We start from the raw sequence: 23682 nt of genomic DNA, 5'->3' as shown, positions 1-23682 counted from the left end.
CTGCTGGACTGGACTGACTTGGTTTTAGTGAGGTGGATTTGATAAACTGGAAACTCAGTGCATGTCTTCTTTTCCCTTTCATTCCCGTACCCGTGTCCGCACGTGACGTTGACATTTGGGAGGCGTGTATGCCCCGTTAATGGATTATCATAGGTTTCATGAACCTGCGCTTGAAAGCAGAGTTCTGTACCTGCAATCTTAGTTTCGTAAGTTTTTATATTCAAGTGTTTACCTGCAAAGTCAGAGTTGAAAGCCTGTAGATTCAGTCCTACGCTCACGGCCTTACATTTCAAGTCCGGACATTCAGGTTTCTGCGTGCGAGCTCCGCTTTGCAAGCTTCTATTTTCAGTTTTCAAACACGTAAGCGGCTCAGTTTCTCGAGCTACGAGGCTAGCGTCCGAGCCCGCGTACCAACGTCAGTCGGGGTTAGCGGTGCCGAGCTTTTCCGCAGGGCTCACGCAGGCGCTGTAAACGGCTGCACCGATTAAAAGTGAAGCGCATCTGTCCGGTCAGGTTCTAGACTGTATTAGAGCTGCAATGGGTAGTAAGTTAATCAGTCGATCAACTGGAATTTAATTGGCGACTTTTTTGATAGTCAGGCAGTTGCTTCAGTCATTTTTCAAGCGAAAAATGCCAGAATTTCTCTGGTGTCGGCTCCTCTAATGTGACGATTCGGTGTCTTTGTCACACACTTTATGCCTGTAAAGTGAGTATCTTAAGGTTTTAGACCATTAGCCAGACAAAACATGCAAACCGAAGACATCACCGTGGCCTCTGAGAAATCCAGAATGTCCTTTTTTCACTACGGTTTAACATTTCATAGACTAAGCAGTTACCCAGTAATCAATAAAACTGACCGTTTGGTAGCTCTTTAATGTTCAGATTCTAGTGTGATGAAACATAAAAACATCTATGCCCATAAATGTTGGCGATCAGAGAAGAGGCCTCTGTGATGTCTGCTGACTGCTGCTCCTCTTTGAATTCAGTCCGCCTCAGAAAACTGGAAAGAAAGGAAGAAAGTGATGACTGACAGCTCAAAATGAAACCGACTAATGAGGGTTTGTGGAGGACGAGCGGGATCTGGATCGAAGGGACGTGTTATAAAGGCTTCAAACGGACCTGTGGTGTTTTTAATGAATCAAGTCCCAGCATGATTAAATGACTGACAGCACAAAGTTAAACTTAATTTTAGACATTTTTTCAAAATTCCGACTGACAGATTTGGAGTCTTTGCAAACTTTTTCATCTCCACTGGAATTTAAAATAAATTCCCATGAGTTGTTAGAACGACTAGATGTTCTGAAGTTTAAAGTAACGTCTCTCTTCCTCAGTGAATAGGTTGAGAGTTTTTTTGGAGATGAACTCGTCCTGTTTCTGGTCCATTACTCTCAGGTGTCTGCCCTCAGCATGTTGCTGCTGCTGCTGCTGCTGCTGCTGCTGCTGCTGCTGCTGCTGCTGCTGCTGCGGATGATTTGTATTTCTCCATTAACATTGGAAACATAATTTATAGTCAACCGGGGGTCTTCTCAGACCAGGACCATTTATCAGCCCTGACAGCCTGCTGCCGGCTAACGAACGTCTCTGCCAGCTGAACGTCCTCGACGCTCTCAGACCATGGCAGTCGCCCTGTTTATCGCTGGGCTTTATTTACTGAATCCAGTCTGGCTCCACAGCGGCCTAATGGCCACCATTCATCATCCCTCGATTGATTTTCAATTGCAGCTCAGCAGTGTATTAAGCAGATCTCAGTCGGGCCGGTCTGCTTTCTGGGGTGGATATAAGTGGGTTTGTTAAAGCCCTGAGGACGAGGCTGCAGTTATTGGTGGGTGGAGACTCTGACTTTAATGTGCGTGATTTTTTTTTTTTGGTCTATTGAACCCATTCTGTACTGGCCTGGTTTGGCACAGAATACTTATTACCATTGGCTGAAGAAGAAGTACTAGGATCTTAAACTTAAGTAAAACTACTAACACCACACTGTAAAAAACCTCCATTACAAGTAAAAGTCCGCACTGAAAAAGTTATTCAAGGAAAAGCGTGTGAGTATAATCAGCAAAATGTACTTAAGGTATCAGAAATCAAGGTACTTGATGCAGAAAAACCTCCACTGTGAGTCTTAACCTATCATTCATTATATCATTACATTACTATGACTCATGCGTTAATGTGTAAGCAGCATTTTACTGCTGCAGTTGAGGTGGAGCTAGTTTTTTTTTTTGTAGCTATTAACTATAACAGGGACAGTTTATGATTATTTTAATTATGGATTAATCTGCTAATTGTTTTCAGGAATAATTAATAGGTTTGTAAAAATTCAGAAAATAGAGAGAAACGCTATCACAATTCCCCAGAGCTCAAAAGTGAAACCTTCACAAAGTTTTTTTTTTTTTTTGTCCAATAAACAGTCCAAACCTCAAAGTTATTAAACATAAAATAAAATTACTGAAAGGACAAGTAGTTACATGTAAAAATTACTTGACTACTTCATTGTCAAAACAGTGCAACTGGGGGTAATGAGCTCCACCTGTATGTACCAGTTAATTCTATTACAATACATCAAGTATCAAACTTTTCATATGTTTTGTTTGCAAAAATCTTAATTTGTAAACTAGTAACTAAAGTTATCAAATAAATGTAGTGGAGTAAAAAGTACAATATTTCTTACTGAATTGTAGTGGATTACAAATAGAAAGTATCATAAAACCTGAATCACCGACGCTCCGAACCGGAAGCTAGGAATCACAGACGCTCCAAACAGGAAGCAAGGAATCACAGACGCTCCAAACAGGAAGCAAGGAATCACAGACGCTCCAAACAGGAAGCAAGGAATCGCAGACGCTCTGAACCGGAAGCTAGGAATCACCGACCCTCCGATCCAGAAGCTAGGAATCACCGACCCTCCAAACAGGAAGCTAGGAATCACAGACGCTCCAAACAGGAAGCTAGGAATCACAGACGCTCCGAACAGGAAGCTAGGAATCACCTCCGGACCGGAAGCTAGGAATCACCTCCAAACAGGAAGCAAGGAATCGCAGACGCTCTGAACCGGAAGCTAGGAATCACCGACCCTCCGATCCAGAAGCTAGGAATCACCGACCCTCCAAACAGGAAGCTAGGAATCACCTCTGGACCGGAAGCTAGGAATCACAGAGGCTCCGAACCGGAAGCTAGGAATCACAGAGGCTCCGAACCGGAAGCTAGGAATCACCGACCCTCCGATCCAGAAGCTAGGAATCACCGACCCTCCAAACATGAAGCTTGGAATCACCGATCCTCCAAACAAGAAGCTAGGAATCACCTCCGAGCCGGAAGCTAGGTATCATCGACCCTCCGAGCCGGAAGCTAGGAATCATCGACCCTCCGAGCCGGAAGCTAGGAATCACCTCCGAACTGGAAGCTAGGAATCACCTCCGAACTGGAAGCTAGGAATCACCTCCGAACTGGAAGCTAGGAATCACCGACGCTCCGAATAGGAAGTTACAAATCACCGACGCTCCGAACTGGAAGCTACAAAAAATTGTTATATAAAAATTGTTGCCAATAGATTTTCTGATAATCAACTAATCAACTGCTGACTTTAGCTCCAGAGCACCGGAGCTTGGTTTCTGGCTGCCTGGGAAGTATCGGAGGTGACACGCATTGTGCAGGTTTTTGCCCCGTGGCTCCTCTGGGAGTTGATAAGGCCATGGCCAGGAGAGTGGGTTAGAACCTGGACTGACGTTTGTCTTCCTGAAACGTGTTCAGCTGTTGGTGCTTTCATGCAGCCTCGTGCCGACGGTGGAAACCAAACCGAGTCTTGACTCGGTGGTGAAGGTGTCTGGTGCCTGCCGATGTGGGAACAATCAGCTTTGACTGCTTTGATTTTCGGCAGCAAGGCGACAGATCTCCGCGAATTCCCGGTGGAGTCTGCGCCGCGGAGGCGGAGGGCGTCTCTCCGTCGCCTCGTTCGGATCTGAAAAGCTTTTACAGCAGCACAGTTCGGCTGTCATCTGAACGCAAAGCTGCCGTCTGATCTGTCAGTGAACCTGACGCTTTATAAGACACTGAAGCTGTGAGGCTCAGCTGATCAAACGGTCTTCATATTAACTCTGAGAGCCCTGCAGAGACTCAACAGAAACCCAAGCACAGTCTAGGGTCAGACTTTTTTTTCGTGAAATTGTTTTCATGGTCGTGTCTCACCTTTTGCCTGTGAAAAAAACAAAAGGAATTCACATAAAGTTCGCAAGTTCTAAGTTTGTCAGCGTGTTGAAAAGATTTGTAGTTGCTGACAAAAAAAATGGGAATGCCTAGAAAAACTAAAGTCTCTGTCACAGGTTACAGAGCAAATCTAAAAAATCCTTTTGTGAACATCTGAGTGCAGATTCAAAGCCGACAACTGTTTGAAACTCAGCACCGGAGTTCCCAGTTTCCTCACCAAAACAAAGATGGCAGGCAGCCGGTTACCTGGATAGGAAACAGAGTCACAACGTGGAGTTACGGTTTAAAACTTCTCAAATTCTGTTTCTCGTCCAGATGGTTAGAAGAGCCTCTGCTCTCAGAGGATCAACAAGGGGTTTTAAACCACCCGAAGGCTTTTTCAAACATCGCAGGTTGATTATCTGTTAGAGAAACCGACGGTCGCCTCTGTGAGACGAATGCACGCCGACACACGAGAGGCCCAAACAAGAGCTCGGTACAGGTGCGGTCGTGTCGAAGAGTCCTGAGCTCGGACCGGTCGTAGCGCGTCCTCCGACTTGAACTTTGCTGACTCTGTACAGAGAGAGTCCTCGTGACTGGGAGCAATGGAGGCGCTCTGAAAGCTCAGGGGGGAACCGTGCTTCACCGGCACACTGTTGTGCTCCATTTGTGTTTCACTGACCGGGGAACGTTTCGGACGTCGGCCACAAGGTGGCGGCAGCGCAGCACAGACCAAACACGCCGTCACACGTCTCCGTCTGTGTTGCCCCGCTCCAACCTCACCGACACCATCGCTCTGCGTTACTTTAAACATAATGTGAGAAGAATACTCTAAATAAAAGGTGCTGCACAGCGCAGAGCATTGCTATGAATATATTTACACGAACTCATCACACCAACACCAGAATAAACAGTTTTTTACAGAGGGAGAGTTCATAGCTCATGGATTTAATAATCCGTTTAAGGAACAGAGAAATGTTAAAGTACTTCATGTTCAGTCCACCTTAAGAGAGTCCACAGAGCCTCTCGCTGACCTCCCACAGTTTGCGGGCCACGGCGGGGTCTCGGGCCCGGGCGCACACTTCCTGTACGGCGCAGCAGGAGAAGTAGCGTCCGCTCAGAGGCTCGATTCCCTCCTGCAGGGCGCAGTGCAGCGTGGTCTGAGCTCCGGCCTCCGGGTCCAGGAACAGCAGCCGGGCCACGGGCTCGATGAAAATCTTCTGCCACGGGCTGACGTGTCTGGACAGCTCTGTACGAACGACGCCTGCAGGGCGAGAGGGCGGAGAAACGCACGGTTCAAAACAGTGACGCTGCAGAACGCCGGCAGTTGTTTAGCTGGTTTGTTTCGGCTCCAGTCTGTAGAGGAGCAACTTCAGACTGGGTCCCGAATGCATCGCATCTCCTCTCCAATAGACCATATTCATCAAGGTAATGTGAGTCTCCAGTCGATCAGCTAGTCATGTGACATAGAAATCACCAATAATACTATCACAAATAACAGGACAATTATCCTTCAAAATATTTTTTTACGAAAAGCAACCTTTACTATTTGTAAATTAAAAACAGTTTAACAAGAAAATATAAATGGCCATAAATACAAGCGCTAAACTCCTGCCTCTGCATTTATCTCCTTCACTGGCCTTTTCTATATTAAACCCCCGTTACACCGTACGTGTTCTGAAACGCAGGACATCAACTTGAGCTTTCTTACTCTGCGGTTTGATCGAATAATCCCAACTAACGAATCGTCAAAACACTGTCTGCCATCTGCTGCTGAGCAGGTAGCGGACGGTGGCTCTTTACAGCCGTTTCTCTGAAAACATCTGGCCGCTGCGGCCGAAAACGACGCTATGAGAGCGGTGAGAGTGAACCGGAGCAGATTAACAATGAGCTTTAAACTCACTGCAAAGCTCCCCTCGGCTTTACGGAGCTCCCCCCTTACGCCGTGACCCTTGAGGCTGTGTGGTGTTTGTACACGTTAAATTTTAGTTTGGGTTTTTTGTTTATTTTATCACTTATTTATTGGGTTGCACTCGTCCTAAATGTCTGTTCTGTGTTGCACTGGGGGCCACGGGGAGGCCTGCAAGCGACCGCGTAAGCCGAACCTGAACCAAATCAAACTGGTAGTAGTGGCTTAAAGTGAATCACCAGGGTGGAGGCTGTAGCAGGTGACGGTGGTTCCTTTCAGCCTCTTGGCGAGCTCGTGGGTGAAGAGCACGTTGCACAGCTTACTGTTGCAGTACGCCTGGAAGAACTGCCAGCTGTACCTGCCGGTGCCCAGGTGTCTGTTCACCGCCAGAGCCTGAAAACGATAAAACCACATCATTAACACAGGATCACCTGGGCGACAGGGATCATTACTGAGGACGGGTGACGTGACAGGCTCGCGACGCCTTCGCGTGTCCGGGGTCGACGCGGACGTGAGGCCCCGAACCACAGGCGAGGAGCATTTTCTGCAGAGGGCACATACGCATGAAGGAATTTCTTCGTGCGACATCCTGTCACACCTGAAAAGACAGGAATCCTGAAAACAGAAGAACCGGTTCTGACACCGAGCAACAGAATGTTCCTAAATCTGTTCAGTAATCGAGGACATTTCTGTGACAGCCGGGAGGTAGATTTTAAAGAGACTGTTGGAAAAGGAAACCTGCTGCCTTTCGAACGAGAGGCGAAACGTCTCGGAGAACCTCGAACAATGTCCAGCTGACTTCGTATAACATTAGAAGTATGTTTTCCATTGTACCAACAGACGGTTCTGCATGTCGCAACATGATATCAGGTTTGTAGGTGAGACAAAGGCCTGATGAAGACGTAATGAAGGAATACTGTGATTGCGCTTAGTCCTTCTGAGAGCATCTGTTCATTTTCTGTTGACAATAACAGTGATGAGCCTCTTCTCCATGTCGAGGTTCGTTCAGAGCAGGTCAGAGAGGATCACGGGACACTAATGTGTATGTACTGTGCGTCGTTTCAGTGATTACGGAGCCCACCTCGAAGTCGACGTGTCCCCAGCGGTGAGCCATGGAGGACAGGGTGACCACCCGTCCTCCCCCCGCCTCCTTCAGCCTCTCCAGCAGCAGGCAGGTCAACAGGAAGTGACCCAGGTGGTTCACCCCGAACTGGATGCCGAAACCGTCCTCCGTCTGCCCGTCTGCCACCAGACCTGCAGGACAGACACAGATTGACCTTTGAAGATTGTTTTTCTGTCGCGAAGTCGGTACCAACACATCAAAACACTGGATATGGAAATAATAATAGTTGAATCTCTGTAGTTTCTCCGTCTGTCCCAGTGTTTTAGACAAAAGCAAATGTTTACCAACTCCTCATCAGTGTCAAAAGACGTTTATCGCAGTGGACTTTTGACACGTAAAAATATCACCACAAAAATATTAAAATAGAGAGGAGAGAGAGAGCAGCCGTGGTCGAGCGAGCTAGAAAGTGAATGAAGAGAGACAGAATTAGAGCAGAGGACAGAGACGGAAACAGCGACGCAACCTGGTCGCTACGTGTTTATAGTGTCCCGCCGTCACACCCCGCGCGCTGTTATTGGCTGCGGGCGACACACCCACTGCCCAAAGGCTGCAGTCCGGAAACGTCCCAAACACTGCAAAATGATTAACTCTTCCCACCAAAACCAGCAGGTACACGTGGGTTTTTTAAACGCAGGTAAACCCACTAAAAAAAAAAAAGGTGAGTGACTCTTTTCCCACTGCCAGTGAATGAATTTACCTTTCTGTTTCTTTCGACGTCGGTTAGTAAACAGTGAAAAGCAGCTCGGAGGCAGTGACTATGTTACGGTGGTTACTTACTCACTCGCACCTCGCTTTCTTTCCAGTGTTTCATCCCACCAAAACAAACGTTCCCGGCTTTTCACGTGCCAATGTCTAGAACTTCGACGCGCGTCACAGCATCGCGCCGGGAAAGAGGCGGAATGATTAGCGTCGTGTTTCCATCGCTGCCGATCAGAGGGGGAACCAGTGAACACCTGCAGAGTCATTTGACCCGGGAGCGAATGAGGACTGTTCCCTTCCCCACTGAAGACAAAGTTCAGATCGGACTCTTGTCTCACTTTTACAAAATGCCATAAACGTCTTTTTGTAATGACGTGTGTGTGTCTACGTACCAGCGTTGTTGATGAGCAGATCTAGCCTGGACTCAGTTTTCAGGAAGGCTTCGGCGAAGCAGCGGACGGACTTCAGACTGGCCAGGTCCAAATGCATGTAGAGAACGTCGGTATTTCCTGTCTCCTGGAACAGAAGGTTTATCAGGTGAGGACGATGTTGGATATTCCCTACAACTACACCACAGACTGTAAATAAGACTGAGAATCACTTAATACATCTGACTGACTAAAACAGATTGGATAAATACGGTTAATTCACTTTACCTACAGTCTACTTCAACTCTTACGCTTCAGCTCCTTTCATTTAATAAACAACTCGTTTACTCCTTGTAGTAAACTTCAGCTCATCTCAGTGCTTAGTGTTGAACTGTATTTAGTGCTTACTTTTAACACTTCAGCTGCTTTCACTGCTTACATTTGAATGGAGAGCCAAATCTTAACTGATTGCAGTTTAACTCCCACTTCAGCTCCTTTCGGTACTTACATTTGAACTGAAATTCACTTTTCACCGACATTTTCCGTCAGTGCAGACTTAATCGTTTCTGTGCTTATAGTTCGGCGCTTTACACTGCTTACATATTATCTAACACTTCAACTGCTCTCACCGTTTATACTTCATTTCCTTTCAGCGATTACACTGTTTCATACTACACAGATTACAGGTTACACCTCAACTACATTTCAGTTGAATTTCCCCACCTGCCAGTAAACTTAAGCTCATTTCAGTGCTCAAATTTTATTAAGCACTTTAACTACTATGAATGCAGACACATCAACTGTCGGTCAGCTATGATGCTTTTACTTACGCTTCAACTTCTTTTAGTGCTCACATTTCAGCGAGTGTTGAGCTCCTCTCAGTAAACTTTAGTTCATTTTTATGGTTTTTCAGCTGTTGCTTTAACGTCTTGAAGTGGTTACACTTCACTACTAATACACACAACCAATTTCATTGCTTTCATGCTTCCATCCCTCTCTTTACCCCCCCGAAGAAACTAATACTTGTGACACCGTTTCTACTCTTCAGACTCCTTCCAGTGCAGGAATGCAGTTGGGCCCCAGCACTCACGCCCATTTCTGTTGTCCCGAGCCGCTGTGGTGTGGCTGCTGGGGAAGTGCGTTTTTGTGTGTACGTTGTTCTTAGGTTGAAGAGGACTTGCACAAACATATGTATTCTGTTCTGTTTTTGTCTCATGTTTTCTCATGATCACAAAAAAAACCCATATATATAAGTTGTAATTTCAAGGAAATGAGCTCATAATGTCAAGACCTCAAAGACATGTTCCTGAGATCGAGACAAAACAAACCGGTTAACAAAACTTAACATTTTTAGCTTGTTCACTATAGACATCTCTAGTTCCAGAGCCTGCTTCCTGACCTCTGAACCCCTGCTCACGTGTCTGAATTTTAAGTTAAAATTCGATTGTCCATTTCATAGTTTAAGACTAAGGGTCTGATATAAAACTGTCCATCCAGTGAAGAGTACTGCTTTAAAAAAAGCTGCTCTCTGTTGTGTAGGAGACTGGGAACACCCTGTCCCCAATGACTGATGCATGGACAATCAATCACATGCTGCAGGACAGTTGGTGCAGGTTTAAAAAGAAAAGTCAGTCCTGAGGAAAATCAACCAGCAGGATCTGACCCTCAGCTCCTTTCTCTCCTTCCTACCTGTTGTATATCCGCGATGGCGGCCTCGGCTTTGTCCCGGTTTCGGCAGGCCAGGATCACCCTGGCCCCCTTCCTGGCCAGGTGCAGCGCCGTGGCTTTACCGATGCCGGTGTTCCCTCCTGCAGCGGGAAAACAAACTGTCAGCCCGTTAAAACACCGGACGGGAATCCGGTGGAATCACCTCAGCTTCTCTCCTTTTTGTTAATTTCACGTTAATTCAACTGAGAATTTCTAGTTCCCGTCGTCAGACGTCAGAACCGATCAACACGAGCCGTTCCGGCCTCAGGTACTTGAACGAACTGCCCCGAGTTCACCTGCTGACCCATTAAACCTCCCCAGAGCCACGACGGAAACCTGCCGCGTGGCGCCGACAGGTGAAGCCGGGTCCCGGTCGTTTCCCGTCACGGTGATGGAAACGCGGCGAACCACGATGAAGGTTGGTCCCGCGGCGACCGAACAGTCCGGTCGACTTCATACCTCGGGTTTATTGAACGTCTTTCCTCCGGCTCAGTTGAACTCACCTCAGCTGGGTTTTTGTTTAAACTCGTAAAACGACGCTGAACTGTTTGATGATGAAATGATTTACAGTTCACTAAAACCCCAACATCACACAACACATCGACATTAAAGGAGACATTTAATGATGTTTTTATTCTGGCATAGTCGTTGCAGGATTTGCAGTTCAAAAACACCTTCTTGGTCTAATACTGGTCCTTCACGCAGCCCCTCAGTTCTGCGGTTTTGGCTCCTGCCTTTAAACCCCCCCACCCCACCACACACACACACACACACACACACACACACACACACACACACACACACACACACACACAGTACTGTTTGTTTAGTGGAGGACGCCCCTGGGCAGACCTCCACTAAACAATCACTACTGTTTCACGTCTTTTTCTCCGTCCTTACTCAGAATGTCCACCTGTCGGACACACCCCTTCGTGTTCAAGCCCGGGTCTGATCTATTGGATGCGAGTGGAACAACTCCCCCCTCCCTCCCAAAAACCGGACGGGCGGCTGTTCGCGGGCGAGACGGGGGATCTGTGTGTTCACCTCCGGCTTAACGCGAACACGGTGACAGGATCTGGGCCGTCCCACGGCAGCACCACGCTGCTTTCGGACACAGCCGCTCCTTCGCGACTCCCACTCTTTGCGTCGCCGCTGTGGGAAATCGGGGCAGGTGGTTGTAGGAACCGGGGCCCAGTAAAAGGCCCCCTGGTTCCGGCTGGTACTTAAGGACAGGCACGGTGGAGGCGAGCGAGACTCTGGGGAAACGAGGAAGCAACAACTGGACGTTTCAGAGGAAAGAAGCCGTAAATTATCGTAAAACATTAAAACTGTTTGGGTTTCTCCACTGAACGAGTCTTCTTTTCCGTAAAGCTGCAGAAATGGAGAAAGGCCCGCGGAAGTGAGACGACGGGGAGAAAGGAGGAAACAATTCTGGAGTGCTGGAGAGTGTGTGTGTGAGTGTGTGAGTGTGTGTGTGTGTGTGTGTGTGTGTGAGTGTGTGTACGTGACTCAAGGCTTCCCGAGTTTCAGCGCGAGGGCGAACTTTCGGTCGACCAGCCGACACCTGCACAGGCAGAGGAGGATGCGCCAGGTGTGGCCAAGGTCACGGGCGCAGGCGGACGTCGCGGCCGCGAAACGGGAACGCGGCCGGTAAGAGCTCAGGGTGAGTCGCGAGGACCGGGGGGCTGTGAAGACGGTGAGTCGGGGGAGGAGGGACCGAAGCCGGAGTCCGGGCAGGTACAAGAGGGACGAGCCACGGTTGACTTAGAGAAGCCAGTCGCCTGCAGAGCAGGGGCAGCAAGCGCAAGTCCAGAGCGGAGAGAATACCCTCAGACGCACGTCCGTCCGGACTACGTGAGCGCCGTCAAACAGAGGGATCGGAGGATCCCGTCGATCTCCCGCCGCCAAAGGTTCTCTGCAGAGCCAGAGCCGGAACCAGAACCAGAACCATCACAGGGGGAAATCAGGGCGCGCTGCTGTCGGGTCAGACAGTCTAGTCCGTTATTCCAGGACCTGAGCGAAACTGGGCTGAACAACACATTTCACTGCGCCCTGGGATTTAAGGGACCGGTAAGTGTGGTCCCCGCGCCAAGGCAACAGGTGGCGGTAACGCACCTGTGATCACGACGGTCCTCCCCGCCACCGCCGCGTTTCCTCGGCATACGGATCTTCTGAAGAGCGTCCGTGTGAGGACGACGTATCCCCCCAGCAGCACGGCGGCCAGCAGCAGCAGCTGGAACATGGTTCGTCGCAGCCGGATCCCTCACTGGCTCGGGAGCCCGGCTCCGTCCTTTATACGCCCGGAGGGACTCACCCGCCGGAGCGGTTGTGCCGGTCGGGGGAGGACAGGTGAGTCACAGCTCGGTCCGGTCCGACCGGTTCTGCAGCGACGTTCAACAGAAACCGTCGGCTGCTCGTTGACCTTTGACCCGGAACCCCAGAGAGAGGCCGACGCTGAAGTTCGTGCCACAAGCCTTCAAAATAAAACCCCTGTTTTTTATGTTGGACAAAAGCCCAGACTTCAGTCCGCAATGGAGAACTGTCTGTTTTTTCTTTTTGTTGGAGCATAGACAGAAGGCAACACACACAACAGTCCACAACGACCGAAACCACCACGTCCAACCCGACATCCACCCAGACATCCACCACCACATCCACCCTGAAATCCATCCTGACGTTCACCCCGACATCCACCCTGAAATCCATCCTGACATCCATCCCGACATCCACCACCACATCCATCCCGACATCCACCACCACATCCACCCTGAAATCCATCCTGACATCCACCACCACATCCACCCTGAAATCCATCCTGACATCCATCCCGACATCCACCACCACATCCACCCTGACATCCACCACCACGTCCAACCCGACATCCACCCAGACATCCACCACCACATCCATCCCGACATCCACCACCACATCCACCCTGAAATCCATCCTGACATCCACCACCACATCCACCCCGACATCCATCCCGACATCCACCACCACATCCACCCTGAAATCCATCCCGACGTCCACCACCACGTCCAACCCGACATCCACCCTGACATCCACCACCACATCCACCCTGAAATCCATCCCGACATCCACCACCACATCCACCCGACATCCACCACCACGTCCAACCCGACATCCACCCTGACATCCACCACCACGTCCAACCCGACATCCACCCTGACATCCACCCCCACATCCACCCCGACATCCACCACCACATCCACCCTGACATCCACCACCACGTCCAACCTGACATCCACCACCACATCCACCCCCGACATCCACCCTGACATCCACCCCGACATCCACCACCACATCCATCCCGACATCCACCACCACATCCACACTGAAATCCATCCTGTCGTCCACCCCGACATCCATCCAGACATCCACCACCACATCCACCCTGACATCCACCACCACGTCCAACCCGACATCCACCACCACATCCACCCTGAAATCCATCCTGACATCCACCACCACATCCACACTGAAATCCATCCTGTCGTCCACCCCGACATCCATCCAGACGTCCACCACCATGTTCATCCCGACATCCACCACCACATCCACCCTGAAATCCATCCTGACATCCACCACCACATCCACCAGCACATCCAGCCCGACGTCCACCCTGAAATCGTGTCAGCACATTCGGAACAAAACGTCACGAAAAAGAAACCAAACCAAAGTCATAGGGATGAAACATAAATACAGAAACAAATATATGAATAGATCGAACGAAATTAAATTTAAAAAAGCCGCTGTATATATGCACCTCCAGATCAACCAGTCATCAGTAGCCACGTGATGTTATGTAGGTGGGTTTCATCACTTCCTCCCCCCTTAAAGTTCAGGTTTTCACCTCTGCAGGTGAGCAGCGCTTTATTAGGAACACCAGGTTTTCTGTATCCTTTAACTTGATTAACACACTTTTACTGTGGAAGAGGTTCAATTTAAGCACAGTATAAACTAAAACAATGAAGTTTCACCTCTGGGCCTATTAGTAGCTGTTCTGGAGCTTTCGATAGTATCACACGATCTTCCTCTGCACACGGAGTCGTCGTGAATTAGTACGCGTTCAAATTTTTCTGAGCATTTTATTGACTTATAAGTTGAGCTTGAAATCTCCATCCCCGACCTTGGAAACAGCGGCTGAAAGTCCATTTAGTGGCTGTTCATCAGATTTCGATCATGCCGCGTGGCCTTCCTCCGCAGATGCTCATGAACTTTGCGGTGAGGTCGTTTTGTCGACCGCTGCTTCCCTCTCATGTGGTGAGATGCTCTTATTCAGCGTGATCGTTCTCAGCTGCCACGTATTGACGCGATCAATAAGACGATATTTACAGATGGTCTTGGAGCAAGCTGCGACGCAGGACACACACTTATTAACTTCCTGTGGTTGGCTAAACGTAGTAATATAAGATGTATTGTCTGTCGGTAAACTGGGGGAATTTTACTGAGGAAAGAAAACAAACCACTCAACAATATCAAACGATTCCAGCTGCGAAGTCACAGCTGGAAATCGTCCTCTTCTCTTTATCATACAGACCTGACAGCGCTCAGTGTCTGAGTCGGATTCAGCTGCTGTTTTCAGAACAACTTCACTGGTTTGATCATGAGAACAAAACTGACGTGAAACCAGGCAGGAAAGAAAACAAACCTCTATTTAGTCTGAGGCTGAGTGCCAGTATGACGGTTCTATAAAACGAATGCGAGGAAGGTATAAAAAAATAAATAAGTGTCATGGTTTAATCTTTTGTTTTTACATAAACCGAAACCATGACCTACACTGCACTCGAAACGAGCTTCAAAACAACTTAAAAGCTGGTGGCGTCACTTGTGGAACAGATAGAAACACACATTAGAGGTGAAGTTAAAAAACAAAAAAAGAAGTCCATGACTTTCTGTAGTTAGATGATAAAAGCAACGTGGAAAAATCACAAACTCAAACCCTGGAAAAATCTAAACTTGAGCGATAAAGTTCATGCTTGACTTTGGAAAGAGTCAAGTGACAAAGTAAGATTCAGCACCAGTTAAAGGCCTTCAGGTAGTTTACATACAGCAGCTTCAAACAGTAATGACACAACAACTACAACTCCCATGAGGCTTTGGGAGCTTTTTTTTTTTGGTTATAAAAGGATCTCAACTCAGCTGAAAGTATTTACCTGTAAAGAAGGTCGAGTGTCTAAAACAGAGGATTCTATGACAAAAATCATTGACTTGTTTATCTTTTATTTAGATTTATCTCATTTCATTGTCATTTTAGTTGCATTTATTGTATCTATAAAAATATTCCTTCATGTTTTTCCACTACTTTTTGTTCCAGCTGTGGAGTCTGATTGTTGTACACTGGTTTTGTTAATAAAGATTAAAAAAAAAACACAAAAAACAACTCAAGGTCATCTTACTATTTTTTAATGGAGACTTCAACTTCATCTTGTGGTCTTCCTCAGTGGAGGGATTTTACTATGAAGTGAACCCAGAAAAAGCAGGTAAGTGAAAAATGTTTAATTCAAATAAACTTTGAGGGATGTGGGTAAACCCCATCTGCTGAGGAATACCATGAGATGCGGTTGAAAGCTCAAAAAAAGCTTGCAAGTTAAGATTTGTTTTTTGTTTGTTGTGTGTGCGTTTGATTGTCAGGATTTTTTTTTTGAGCTGCTTCCTTTGTCAAAAATGAATTTAATGTTATTTTAAAAAAAAAAAAGGTTACCACTCTGTGACAAGGCATCGTTTATAAAAAGGGTTTATGAGCCATAATTAATGGTTAATAAATCATTTGCTGATGCTTTACCGATCAGTTAGAAGACATTAATAGGTTTTGGGTTGCCAGGTCGTGGGACATCCTCCTCCAGCAGGACACAGACTACGTATAAATTTAAAAAACAAAAAACAAAACCGCTTCTACCATATTAAGTGAATGTTAATGATCAGTTAATAACTGGACTTTGGTCCAGACGTCCTGCTGTAGATCAGTGGCCACCGAGTCCACTGGAGACGTCTCCCCGGTGAATCAAAGGTGTTCTCGTCCCTGGCTCCTAACTGATCTGGGATATGAACCATTAATTACAGCTCATGGAGCCGCAGCTCGTGGATGCAGCTTCGCAGGGCGGAGAGGCAGGTTCGGGTCAGGGGTCAGGGGTCAGGGGTCAGAGATGAAGGGAGACCGGGGCTGGGTGAACACTAGCAGAGACTTTTATTAGAAGCTGTAGGCACTGTGGAAACCGTCCTCGGCGGGCTGAGTCTTTACTGCCTCTGCTCTGGTCAGTTTTTCCAGAAGTTCGGGTTCTGGGCCAGCCTCCTCTGGAAGTTTTCATACCACTTGAGGAGGCAGCTGGAGGGGATGAAGGTCTCGGCGGGGTTCGGCGTCATCTGCGCCTGCGACACGGCGAAGGAGGAGGCGAAGTTGTACAGACTGTCCAGCATCTTCTGGGTGAACTGCAGGAACGAGTCCACGGTGGACACGGCGGCGCTGGACACCGGGATCTGCTGGGCCAGCTGCTCCAGAGCCTCCACCGACACGCCGACCTGAGCCACGGAGGGGGACGAGGAGGAGGCCATGGTGCCGAAGGGATGCGCCCCGCCCTCCCCGGACTTCAGCCCGGAGATCTTGAAGATGGCGCTGGGTTTGTCGTTGGTGATGAAGCCGAGCAGCTGCCACACCGGGCCGCCGCTGGCCGGGTCCGGGAAGGAGAAGTAGACGGCGCCGCCCATGCCGGCGGGGAACGGCACGGTGCCCAGCATGAACACCACCACGTGGTTCACGTTCTCGTAGTCCGGCAGGTTGAACACGAACTTGTCCGAGGCGACCTGCACCGCGTCCGTCTGCACCAACCTGCCGGCGACCAGACAACCGAACATCCCCGGTGACTGCCCGTTAGCCGCTAGCCTTTAGCTTGGCCTTCTAGCTGGTGTGACTCAGCAGCTCCGACCTGCCGGCAGCCAGGTCAGTCGCTTATCCGGTAAAAGACGGAGGGGACCGAATCCCGCCGCCGCTGACACTGAACACGGAGGAACCAGTAACGAGCCGGTGGAAACTTCTAGCACCGTCCGTCATGTCAGTACGGCCCACTGCGGTTGCTGCTCGGCTATCGATTTGGCTGAGAGTGGGGACGTTTTATCCCTCTAGTTAGGCTGACAGGCAAATTTTTCTCTCCGGTGTGCGCATTTTCGGCCTTTTTCGACTACACTGCCAGACTCCAACTTCGACTGCAAACGACTTTAACCTACAGCACTCTGCTGGTTTGGCGTTGGGTGGAGGATAGTGAATGAGTTGTACCTGGAAGACTAAAAAAAGGGGGGGAAAAAAATCACATTTTAAAGTTCTGATGTTGGCCATGTAGACGTTCGATGATTCGTTGATCTACTCGTTGGTACCAGCCTCGCAGTTAAGTTAGCGGGAGTAAAGCCGGAAGTGAGACTTCTTCATTAACAAACTAACTGTCATGAAACAACTTCATAGGTAAAATTTCACCATAAAAACAAACAAAAACAAAATGTAAACATTACATTTTGTAATACTGAACCAGAATCAGTTATTTGTTAAGATTATGAGATTTACAGTAAAGCACAAAGAATGATTGTTACATTGAAGTTGTTATAATGTCTTTGCTTTCAAAGCATTGTCTCTGTCTTTATTATTATCCACTTAATTTAACAGAAAACACTAATGAAAGTTACTGTATGATGAAAAGTTGTTAAGACGACTCTTCGGAACAACTTCTTCACATATTTATTTCTACTTACTGCAGTCAGTAAACATTTGAACATCATTGTTAAATATTGTTTTTATTGTATGATTTGATGTTATGTTTATATGATCCATAATACACCTTTCATTCAGCTGTCGAATTATGTCTTTATGTTTGTTTTGTGTTTCAGTTTAAAAAGAAATACCACAAAGCCGTAGGTTAAGAACTACAAAGAGGTGATATCTGATATACGTGGCTCAATGAACGACGACAAATGGTTGAAATTTATTCGAGTAAAGTAAAAGACGTTGTGGTTTCTCCACTGCAAGAATGCAAAAATGTTCACCAATGGAAATTTCATCTGCCACGTCTACACATTGTCTGATTTTATCACTTAGATCTCAATTTGTTTCCTACAGTTTTACTCAAGCACACGACTGAACTGATTAAAGAGTACACATTGTCAAACAAAGTTTGCGTGTTTTATTTTGAAAATCAGTGACGGGATGTGCGCTCTGTCCGTTCCCGCCGACTTGACGCTCGGCTCCGTCCAGCCTTTGGGAGCTCAACTGTTTGTCCGGAGACATTTACAGCATCTTAAATAAACTGACATAAACTTTCTGCCGGTGACTTTCTGGACTGACACCTTCCTGTACGGATTAACGACGATTAACGGCCTCTCGACAGGTAGACAGTTTCGTTCTCATAGTGTAAACTTTTGCCCGTGAGCTAACCGGGTTAGCCCCCCGATGCTAGCAGCGGAGCCCGATATTCTGCTGTTTGTTTCTTTAGACAGAAAATGAGAAGCTGCTTTACAGTTTGTTGAGTTGGTGGAGTGTCAGAGCCGTTTTATCAGGCCCCAGCATGTCTGTCACCTGGAGCTGAAGCTGTGGGACTCGGGATTCAGGCTGGAGTCTGTGGAGGGTTTGGGAGGACATGCTGGAGCTCAGGATTTACTTACTTGGAGCAAAGAAAATGCAGGATTCCAATGTGCCACGGCCGATGGAGTCTGGTTTGTGGCTGAATGTTTGTTTTTGAACGCGGGGTTGACGTCTGACCTTCTCGGCCCGTAATAAAAGGCTTTTTGTTTCGTTGGGAGCTTCGCCACAGACGCCCTTAACTTTCCCGGGGCTAAGATACTGAGGCGATCTCACACTTCTGCTGCTCCAGTTCATCAAATGGAAACGTTCGACATTTCTTTAGTATGTTTTTAAGCAAATTTAACCTGACACATTTGGATGTCATCTACTGACCGGAGTTTAAAACTCGGTTTGAATGAGGTTCAGAGCCACTTGACGCCGCCTGAAAATCTCGGTTTCGTCTCTCGGTTTGCTGCAGTGATGTAGAAGTGTACCCCGGGGAGTTTCAGTACGCCGTGACGCCACCGGTGGGCGTGGCTGCAGGCGCGGCGAGGTGTGGTCCCGAGCCAGACCTGCGGAGGCGGACTGCCGTCAGTGGCTTTGGGCATCAACCAAGAAACGCCGATGGGGAACAAACTGCACGCAGTAATCGACACAGCGCTGAGGGCCAACCGCTTGTTTTTATCTGCAGCAGAAAATCAGCCTCTGGAAAAAAATGCACTTTACCTCTGTTTAGCCTTCAGCGGCTGAATCCACGTGTGGACCACTGTTTTTGTCGTTGTGTCCCTTAAGAGCCGGAGGTGAGCAAAGCTCCAGCTGGAGCGGCTGGAGCGATTTGCTGGAACGGTTCCCGTCCTGATGCTGATTCTGAGACCTCGGCTCCGAGTGTCCGCTGATACCGAGTACCGATCCGATCCCAGATCTGTTGCTCTGGCTGTGCGGAGCTCACTGGACTCCTTCATTACATGGGCTCAGAGACGCCGTGGCATCTGCAGCCTGTTGTGACTGATTGAAAGCAACTGATCAGAAACGCAGAATTTTCTAACGACGCTGACAGAGAAAGTGTATTTGATGTGGACGTGTCACATTGTGGCCCAGTATTGGGCCCGATACCGATCCAGAACAGTGGATCAGCGCATCCCTATATAGCTGATCAATCGATCAATCGATGAGTCGATGTGTCATTTTTCAAGTAAAAAAAGTGTAAAACAAAGCCAAATATTGAGTGATCGCGGCCTCCTAAATAAGAGGATCTGCTGGTTTTCTTTGTCACCCGTGACACTAAGCTGAATATCTTTGGGTTTTCAGCTGCTGGTCAGGTGACACAAGGGCAAAAAAGTCGTCGGCACTGGCAGAACGAACGCGTTCCAGCCGGAGGCTTTCTTCAGCGATCGCAGTCAAAACGGGACATTTGCAGAAGACACATCGTTGTTTTGGACATTTTCAGAAATTATTTACTGGCATTTCATTGAAAAAAAATTATGAGCCGAGGAAAAAAATCTTCAGATTAGTCGATGATGGTGATAATATACAGCGCAGCGACGTCTCATGATTATTTTATAAAAACAGGTTTTTCATTAAAAGCTTAGGGAAGGATGTTTGTGTCGAGATGTTTAGGTGGAGGAGATGTTTTCTCCCTCATTAAATCTTAAAACAGGAAAGTGTTTTAAGCGCTCTGTGTTTTTCTGTGGCACAAACGATTATTCTTAGTTTCTTTGTAGAGTGTGTGTGTGTGTGTGTGTGTTTGAGCAGTGCATCTTAATGGAGGCGACAGAGTTGTGCTCCTGAATAATGTATGAGCTGCTCTCTCTCCCTCTCTGTGCCTCTCAGATATTCTTCCAGCGTCTCCTCTATCCCCTCCTGTTCCCATCCGATCCGCTCTGTTAGCTCTCAATGGGACACAAAGACCGAACAGTCCGGTCCAAAAAGACAGGAAGTCCCTCAGTGCAGCTCCCAGCTCCTTCAGCAGCAGCTACAACAGGTCACGTCTGTTATTCATCTGTTCATCGTTTGTCTTCCAGGTCAGGTTTTTTTCCCCCACACGTGAATGCAGCGCTGTAGCTGACGCCCAGTTTCCCTCATTGGTGCTTGAACGCAGCACAATATTTACAGCAGAGACGCTGAAGGCTTAAGATAGTGGAGAGAGGCCTAAACTAACTAATGACGGCCAGGTGAAGAAAAGAGAGCTGTTGCGGTTTTTGGATTTTTCCGCAGCCAGCTAACATTTTTCCAGCACAGACCCACTGTCCTCGCTGCTGCGCTTATGTACCTGTGGAGGTTTGTGGGTGTGTGGACTGGAGCCAGAACCATGCAGAGGCCCTCAGACAGACCTAGTCACGGTGTTTCGACCGTTCAGAAAGTCGACTAACTCAGCGTCGATCTTTACGCCTGGGCTTTTGTACGGATAAAATACAGATCTCTGGGAACGAGTTATTCAGGGTCGTGTTGGGTTTTCACTCAAGGTTGCTTGTAGCTTGCTTTCAGGTGAAAGCTTGAGCCACAGCTCAACTTAAACTTAGTCTGGTAAGTACTATTTTTAACCACACAGTCCCCGAGGATCTCAAAGACCACCTTTGTAGATTTGGGTGCCTCACTCCCACCAGACCAGAGCCAGCGTTGCTGACACGTGCTTGTCGATACAAACACTGATTGTGTTGCTTCGTTGGTGGGATGAAATCCCCTGGACTCCTGCAGTCTTTACTCTCTTTGACTCAACGACCCCGATGGAAATAAGTGTCGGACTTAATCAAACTTTTCATCTTCGCAGTCTTGTTTGATCGTCCTTCTCGTAATGTCGAATAAACTGAACTAAACTAAACTTTTTATTCCTTCCTCCTTTGTTTTTTAACAGGATTTAGGAGAATGGCAGAGCAGAACAGAAGACTTCTATCTCACTGAGAGAGGAGGAGGAGGAGGAGGGAGAGCTGGTGGAGTTTCAGGATGGAGCGTGCTCATAGCCTCCTGCTGGACGAGGAGGCCTGCAGTCAGCTTGGTGAACATCAGAGGGCAGAGTTCATCTTCGAATGGCTGAACCACCTGAAGAAGCTCCTCCCAGCCACTGACAGGGTGAGATCTGCGCTGGCTGCTTTTAGAAACTTACCTCGATGTTCACTAAGGAGGCCTGGAGAGGACATGTCTGTAGCTGCTTCTCTCTCATGTTTTGTTTCCCTGTGATAGGTGAATAGCTGAGTATTTGCTACTAATGTTGATCTCACGAGACAACAGTCAATCAGTTGTCGTTTTCTATACTTTTTGTGCTCAAGAGAAAAGTCATGTTTTGATCAGTAGAGCTGATTCAGATTAAACAACCTGAGAAACATTCTTTGTTGGAGAATTTAGGAATCACTGAACTTCTGCCTCGTCAACGTTCAAATCGCCTTTCTCTTGAAGCTGAGCTCCTCTCCTAACACCACGGCCGGATTAACCTCCTATTATCACCTAGTAGTTGGGCCCCTGTTGACCCCCACCGCACATGTCCGAGTCATCATTTCCACAGACACCCAACAACCAATCAGTACTCTGGAGCTGAAACGATCGGTTGATGGGCCACGATTTTGACGGATGTTTAATCGTTAAAGTCGTTTTTTTAAGCAAAAAAAAAATTATAGGTACAGTTTCTCAAATGTGAAACATTTTCTAGTCTCCCCAGTTTTCTATGACAGTAAACTGGAAATCTGGGGGTTTCTGGCTGTTGCTCAGAAAAACCAAACAATTAAAATATGTGACCTTGGGATTCAGGGACTAGTGAGGCATTTTTCACTGTTTTCTGACAGTTTGTTCACTAAACAATCAATCGATTATCAGAAAATAATTGTGAGATCTATTTACGATGCCTTCCGGTTCTCCTGTGATGAGTACTAGGTTTTTGTTTGTTGACCCCCGATGGTCTGAGGCCCCTGGGTGGTGGTGATCCAGTTTTGGTTGAAACCCATCTCAAAGCCTTTCTGCTGGAGCTCGGCGTTTCGGAAGGTCATGCGATGGAACTGAAGTAATAGTTGGTCGGCTGGAGTTTCCTTTTTCTGACGTTTCTCTCCACCTGTTCAGGTCGACATCAGACAGAATCAGCGGCGCCTGGTCGAACAGCTGTCGGGCGTTCTGATTGGCTCCCCCGGCCCGCCGACCCGCTGGCTGCTGGCCCACTGTTTGGCCCTGCTCTACCGCCTCGGAGACCCCGTGCCTGCCAGCTTATTGTTGGAGAGGTGCAATGACATCATCCGCAGCAAAGACGACTCTCCGTCAGGCCTCCCGACACGGCTGTAAGTCAGGCCGCGTCCGTGTCCCGGGGAAAGATGGGAAAACACGGCTTTCGAGTAAAACATTAAAATGCTTTCGACCTCAAGATGCCAAGAGGAATGATACTACTCAGAAACCTTATTAGTCACATTTCTGTCAGATTCAACCAATAAAAGGAAGGAGCTTCATTTTAGTTCACACGTTAGTCCAGAGAAAAAGATCACAAAGGACTCTGCAGGTTTCTGGACTTCAGGACAAAGATTTATGATGTTCTATGTGTGTGTGCTTCAGGGCAGCCGTGGCGTGTCTTGGCGCTCTGTATGAGCAGCTCGGCCGGATGCTCGCCGGCTCCTTCAAAGACACTCTGGCCAACCTGCTGAAGGCCATGAAGAGCGCTGAGGTTTGTTCTCCTCCGAATGTTTTCTAACTTATTTGAATAACAGTTGTGGTTAATTATTCCACTGTAACGCTCTCACAGCTCACAGAGAGAGAAGGGGTGAAACAGGAACGAGATAACTCGGTGTCCATCTTCAACTCAAATCTGTGCACTGGTACTTTTTCCATTTGACATTTAGGATTTTCCAGCCAATGAAAAGCAGCGACCTAAATCATTTCCTGTCCTTGTCCACTCTGGTTGGATGCCAGTGATGGAGATGATGAATATTTATGTTCTGACAGCATTGTCTTTCAGTTTCCATGACAGTATGTCATTCACTGAAACACGATGCGGACCAACTTTAGCAGCAGCAGTAGTAGTTTAATTGTAGTTTAAGTCCTTTTGGATAAATTGCAATGCGGACCCTCGCCGGGCATTTTGAATTTTGGGTCCAGCGGGCCCCTGTACTGAATAAAAGCTGGTATTTCACATAATGTGGTGCTGATTCAGAAAATCCTGTTAGCAGTT

At 47.8% G+C, this 23682-nt stretch overlaps 3 protein-coding genes across 15 annotated transcripts in view; 1 reads left to right on the top strand and 2 right to left on the bottom strand.

Annotated features, from left to right (window-relative positions):
• Positions 1-853: 853 nt before the first annotated feature.
• Positions 854-18975, bottom strand: LOC120795883 (dehydrogenase/reductase SDR family member 13-like). 5 transcript variants are annotated; one of them, XR_005708287.1, is made up of 10 exons: positions 18647-18975; positions 9965-10083; positions 8300-8423; positions 7167-7339; positions 6325-6478; positions 5180-5440; positions 4415-4443; positions 3239-4186; positions 2705-3123; positions 854-1000 (listed from the first exon to the last, which is right to left on the bottom strand). XR_005708287.1 is itself a non-coding variant. In XM_040138129.1 (7 exons), exons 1-6 carry the CDS (start codon positions 18858-18860, stop codon positions 5181-5183), a joined length of 1044 nt encoding a protein of 347 aa, XP_039994063.1. In that variant the 5' UTR covers positions 18861-18974; the 3' UTR covers positions 854-1000; position 5180. The 5 variants fall into 5 exon arrangements, 2 of the variants coding, with proteins under 2 accessions (XP_039994063.1, XP_039994064.1); XR_005708285.1 differs by having other exon boundaries at positions 2705-4186; XR_005708286.1 differs by lacking the exon at positions 4415-4443 and having other exon boundaries at positions 2705-4186.
• On the bottom strand, positions 13927-17350 carry hikeshi (heat shock protein nuclear import factor hikeshi). 2 transcript variants are annotated; one of them, XR_005708289.1, is made up of 2 exons: positions 15403-17350; positions 13927-14356 (listed from the first exon to the last, which is right to left on the bottom strand). XR_005708289.1 is itself a non-coding variant. In XM_040138131.1 (1 exon), the coding sequence occupies exon 1, from the start codon at positions 16853-16855 to the stop codon at positions 16259-16261; it is 597 nt and encodes a 198-aa protein (XP_039994065.1). In that variant the 5' UTR covers positions 16856-17350; the 3' UTR covers positions 15394-16258. The 2 variants fall into 2 exon arrangements, 1 of the variants encoding a protein (XP_039994065.1); XM_040138131.1 differs by lacking the exon at positions 13927-14356 and having other exon boundaries at positions 15394-17350.
• The window catches only part of heatr5a (HEAT repeat containing 5a), a 36136-nt gene continuing 30662 nt past the window's right edge, over positions 18209-23682 (top strand). For 7 of the 8 annotated variants that reach the window (XM_040138125.1, XM_040138124.1, XM_040138121.1 and 4 more), the window contains exons 1-4: positions 18209-18372; positions 21397-21611; positions 22590-22801; positions 23070-23178. In XM_040138125.1, the coding sequence (XP_039994059.1) occupies positions 21486-21611; positions 22590-22801; positions 23070-23178 (447 nt within the window). In that variant the 5' untranslated portion in view covers positions 18209-18372; positions 21397-21485. Of the gene's footprint in view, positions 18373-20344; positions 20527-21396; positions 21612-22589; positions 22802-23069; positions 23179-23682 lie in introns of those variants that run through there. The other variant, XM_040138120.1, reaches the window with a different exon arrangement.

The sequence above is a fragment of the Xiphias gladius genome, chromosome 10 (genome assembly GCF_016859285.1).
Source record: "Xiphias gladius isolate SHS-SW01 ecotype Sanya breed wild chromosome 10, ASM1685928v1, whole genome shotgun sequence".
Lineage (NCBI taxonomy): Eukaryota > Metazoa > Chordata > Actinopteri > Istiophoriformes > Xiphiidae > Xiphias > Xiphias gladius.
This window is presented reverse-complemented; position numbering and strand designations above follow the sequence as displayed.